At 37.6% G+C, this 5,536-nt stretch overlaps 1 protein-coding gene across 1 annotated transcript; it reads left to right on the forward strand.

Moving 5' to 3' along the window:
• The first annotated feature begins 1,141 nt into the window (after positions 1 to 1,141).
• On the forward strand, positions 1,142 to 4,990 carry LOC145130653 (uncharacterized). The gene is made up of 2 exons (XM_079065424.1): positions 1,142 to 1,618; positions 4,424 to 4,990. Exons 1-2 carry the CDS (start codon positions 1,142 to 1,144, stop codon positions 4,988 to 4,990), a joined length of 1,044 nt encoding a protein of 347 aa, XP_078921550.1.
• Positions 4,991 to 5,536: the final 546 nt, after the last annotated feature.

Raw genomic sequence — 5,536 nt, forward strand, 5'->3', positions numbered from 1 at the left:
CATTTATCGATTATTGTTTCAGGTACAGCGGCTGACCGCGGGAAGGCGAAGGCGTGACCGTACACTTCCTCGATTTATGATTATGGTTTATGGGAACTCTGATATAAAACTATTTTGGAAACCTTTTTGTAATAACTATTGGTATTTGGAATGTTTTTAAAAGTTTAAATTTAGCACGAATTTTATGGGTGTTACAGAAACAAAAATATGATTTCTGAAACATCAAATTTCGAATGAATGATTGAACTCTTTCAGACTTTGACTATTTTTTCCTGTAATGAAGTAGAGAAAAAAATCAGGTGAATAAGAAATCAAGCAGATTTTAGAAACAAACATAAATAAACACAAGTTTCGAATAAACTCACCCAAATCGGATTTCTAAAACAACTAAAGAGAAACGAGTCACGCCCAAATCAGTGAATAACTAAATCTGAAATTCATAATCAACTTTTGGTGTATCAGATTATAGAAAATCGGAATGGAATCACACCCAAATCAAAATCGCTTTTTGCTATGTAATATAGATTATTAACTGTCGATTGGAATGAGAAAAAAAGAGAAATTTTTATTTATGGGAGATGTATTCAAGGTAGCATTGATTTCTCCCATCGGCTGCAACGCCAACGAGTTTCTAGGCAGAGGTGTTTGGTTTCTCTATGAGTTGATGATTAATGGGCGATGATTGTGTGTCTAACGTCTTCCCCAACTTCACGTCGATAAACCGATAATAAATATGTGGGCTAAGTTATGGGTAATTATTATATATACTCTGGATTATTTTGATGCCCTTAATAATTTGATGCCCTGGGCCTAAGCCCAAGCCGCCCATGTATTGGGCCGGCCCTGCAAGCAACATAATGAAAAAAGATCGTTAGACTACTTATTTGTTATGTTTGGTTACTATATTGGAATATAATAATATTAGACTAAGAATTATATGTTGTCATGTTTATATTAGTTGAGGTACCAAAACTGTAATATTTGTATCTATATATATACATCTCACGTGAATAAAATTGGGAGCGACCATATTCCATTATGGTATCAGAGCGTATAATCTGATTAACCTAAAACCCTAGCCGCTACCTTCACTGAATCGGTAATTCTATTTCTCTTTCTATTCTTCTTCTATTCTCCTGCAATGGCTTCTATTCATCCTGCGATGACAGTTACCAATATCAGAAACTTTATTCCCATCATATTGGAGATGGAAGACGATCAATACACATCATGGGTTGAACTATTTAAGGTTTACTGTCGTGCTCATGATGTGATACAACACATTCTTCCATCAGAAATCTCTCCTTCTAAGACAACAACAAATAAAGACAAAGACAAGATAGACGACAAAGCTATCTGGAAAAGACTTGACTCCATAGTTCTCCAATGGATATATGATACGATTTCAAAGGACTTGCTAATCACAATTATGCAACCTAACTCCAGTGCAGAACAAGTATGGAATTCACTGGCACAGATTTTCATTGATAGCAAACCCTCCCATGCACTTTGCTTAGAAAACAGATTTTCTAATGTTAAGTTGGACTCCCCCAACATGTCTGCTTATTGGCAAGAGCTCAAAACACTATCTGATCAATTAAGCAATGTTGATGCACCGGTCTCCAATGACCGTTTAGTATTGCAATTGATCGTTGGACTCGGTGAGAAATACGAAAATATAGCAACCCATCTTCAACAATCTACTCCTCTACCTGATTTCTATACAACAAGATCTAAATTGATTTTAGAGGAAACACGCAAAGCCCACAGTGTTGCAAACTGTGACAACCCGAACCCTTTTCTAGTTTCCGTTAATTAATTTTCGTTAATAAAATTTTATTTTATTGGGTTCCGTCAATTTCCTTCGGTTTGGAAAATCATTTAATTATATAATTAAATTTATATAAGCGAGTCGGAACCAAATCACGCGAAAACCCGAAATCCTTGAAAAATAAACCAGTTTTCGGCCCAAATGAGTCTACGGCCGTAAACCCGTGTACGACCGTACACTCGTTTACGGCAAATGTCGGGTGGACCCCACCACAGACCAACGGTAACCCTTATAAATACGAGACCCTACCCCCTCATTTACACTTTTCTGGCTGAATACTCTCTCCTTCTCTCTCTAGACTCTTGACCGTACACCCCAAAAACACCCTCATTCTTCATAGAATCATCAAAAATCACCGTTGGGAGTCATTTCGGAGCATCTAGAACACGTTTTTCATTGAATCCAACATCCTTGTTCTTGAGTGTACGGTCGTACACCCTTCAAATCTTCAAATCTTCATTGACCGCACACCAGTTTACGGCCGTACATACTTCAAACCTTCAAAGGCCGTACACCCTTCAAGAGGCAGTCTACGGTCGTACACGGTTCACAGCCGTACACTCCCTTCACGACCGAACACACTCCCTAAGTGGTGCAATTGACTGAAAACCCTCTTTCCTCGATTCAATCAAGTCCCGGTAACATTCCTTAACCGAAAGCAAGTGTTTTTCTAACACTTTATCTAACGAAATCGCTAATTTAGATACATATATGTATTTAATTGTTATTAGGATTCCGTTAAGTGCCACACTACAACTCGAGGGTCTTCATTTCATTCCGTTGATTCGACGCTTGTACGCAACTAACAATGAGTTCATACCCCTACGCTTTTATGATTTTTAATGTTTTCAGGGGGGATACAAGCCAAACACAAATGTTTTTAACAAGTTTAAAATTTATGCAATTGATATGGTCAAACGATTTCCACGTTTTATAAAATATTTAGATATTTTATCCCTTTTGTACTATGTTGAGCATAAGGGACACTTTTATCTTGGAAACCTAATTGCATGATTTTCAGAACAATTCACAAACCAAGTACATAACATTTCAGGCAAACTATAATGGGTATAGTTTAGGGAATTCATTACACAGCTTTTACCGATTCAGGTTACATACATGGGTAAACATATAAACTATGACATATTTAGTTTATGATATACATTACTACAACAGTACAACCTTTAATAATTATTTAAGTATAATTATTACCTTATACAGTATACAACGGATTCAAATACAAGAGAACAATACATAACAACACGTAAACTAGTTAATACAGGATTGTGAGACAACACTTCATCTGTACCCTTAGGTGTACTAAATTAAATCCTATCATAGTATAACCAGAGTCTCCTAGAGGGAGAGCGTGAGATTTGTGAATAGATCTATTCGGGACTGACAATCCCACACCTGAACTGCTAGCTACAGTTAGGAAGGCATGCCTGGGTGACAAATGTCATTTAACCGACACTTTAAGAACGTCGTAAAGGTCACTAGGTCATATCAAGCATGGTTATACGACTCACAATAGTATAAACTAACTATTTGTTTACGGGATGTCATTCTTCATTAGTTTTATTTTAATAATGAAACTACTATACATACTGGTGTGAGTCAGGGTTTTCGAACAGAACATACTATACAAAGGTTTTGTATAAGAATACACACATACTACGATTAGTGGTAACTAGACATACAAACTAATGTTTTACTATACTACAACAGGATACAGTAACAAACATTCATAGTTAATTCTATAATTCCTTAGTTTAGGCATCAGGGCTACGTATGGAGAATATTCGATAGACTGTGGAATGTGTGGTTTCCGCCTCATTTGTTGTTCCTTGTTTGGTTGTGGGCTTAGGGCAGATCCACATAATCAACTATTTGTTCGATATTGGTTTATACGTGGCTAGCTTGAATTAAGTGGTCATCGATGGAACTGATATCATCACACCTTACTAAAGAAAATATCGGATTTTCTTGGAAATATGCGAACATTTTTACAGAGTTATCAACAGGTTTTCTCTACAAAAACATGATTATGAACTCACCAGCTTTATGCTGATACTCTTTTCAAAATTGCTTGTATCTCAGGAAATCAGTAGACAGGTACCTCTTGGAGTTTTGAGAAGACGGAGAGTATAGAGTCACGTCTTTTATTTTTGTTATACTTTTGAAGTGTATAAACATGAATCAAACCAATGTAAATATTTTTACTTAGTGTAATGGTTGTGTTTACTATGATTACTATAATGCAATGGTTGTGATACTATACATGACGTCATCCACCCCCGAACGTTTCCGCCGTTCCGGTTTGGGGGTGTGACGCAAACTCAGCCGCCTCCTTACATGTTGTTGTCGATAAAACAAACTACCAACCAGTCTGCGGTTGCGCTTAACACCCAAACCGGAAGCAGTGAACAACAACAACTACATCGCGGTGGTAGTGGCAGTCATGGCCAGCCCTACCGTGGTAGTAGTGACTCCAACAGAGGCGGACGCGGTCGTAGCCGGAGACGCGGTTGCGGGCACGGAAATAACATTGGATATAATCAAAACTATGGGCACAATTATGCGTAAAATCAGAACTGGAATGGTTGGAATGCTCCATGGCAGCCCCAACAGTGGAATGTTCCTCCGGCTCCTTACCTGACTCAACCCGGAAACAGGTACCCTAACAGGAACAATTTTGCAGGTGTTCTTGGATCCCCACCACTTGGTTTTGCAGGCTATGAGAACTCTTACACTCCTACAAACATAGAACAGGCGATGCATACAATGACTCTCAATCCTCATCAAAACTGGTACCTTGATTCTAAAGCAACCAACCACATGTCGAACACGACAGGTAATATGTCTAGTTATTTTAATAATGGCATACAAAACAATATCGTTGTTGGCAATGGTTTTAAAATTCCAATTCCTGGAACCGGTTACACAACCCTACAACCACCCTACCCACCCTTAAAATTTAACAACATTCTTCATGCCCCTAAGCTTATCAAAAACTTACTTTCTGCCCGTCCTCTAACCACCGATAATTTAATTTCCATAGAATTTGACCCATTTGGTTTTCTCGTGAAGGATTATCAGATGCGGATTCCTATCCTCCGATGTAACAACACCGGAGAACTTTATCCTCTTACCGTGTAACACCCGTGTTTCGAGGCTAAGCACTGATGCGATGATGTAATAGTCTAGATCAACCATTTTAATCTATTTTAAAGTAATAAATATGAATTACTTGAATATTATGTGAATTATGTGCGTTTATGTGATTATATACTTGTTTGTGAAGATATAATAAAAATAAGCGTCAAAAATAAAATGTTAGATAACTCCGATATCGATGAAGAAAGTTGTAGTGGTTCTAACAAGGATTCCGGAGATATAAAGAACGCCGAAATCCGAGTTATAACGAAGTAGTTATGAACTGTCGAAGTTTCGCGACAGAACCGACACGACACTGCATAACGTAAATAGTGAATTTGCGATATAGGACTTTTTAGCCTTAACGATCTAAACAAAAGTCGTAGTGATCGTTAAACCGAGAGCGTGCACAAAAAGAACGCCCAAATCTGACTTCGTATGAGGACGTTATGATTTTTCTAAATTTCAGCTTAACAGTATGCAACCCGTAGTTCGAATAATAGATCGAACGATTTCTGGCCGACACAACCTAAATGAGAATCGAAGGTC

The sequence above is a fragment of the Lactuca virosa genome, chromosome 8 (genome assembly GCF_052849685.1).
Source record: "Lactuca virosa cultivar CGN04683 chromosome 8, Lactuca_virosa_CGN04683_v6, whole genome shotgun sequence".
In the NCBI taxonomy this organism is placed as follows: domain Eukaryota; kingdom Viridiplantae; phylum Streptophyta; class Magnoliopsida; order Asterales; family Asteraceae; genus Lactuca; species Lactuca virosa.

What these genes read in the sequence shown, in the direction of transcription:
- LOC145130653 (XM_079065424.1), top strand. Translation starts at nt 1,142, where the DNA reads ATGGCTTCTATTCATCCTGCGATGACAGTTACCAATATCAGAAACTTT. An exon ending in TAAGCAATGTTGATGCACCG is followed by an intron (nt 1,619 to 4,423) that starts GTCTCCAATGAC and finishes GCGTAAAATCAG; the next exon opens with AACTGGAATGGTTGGAATGC.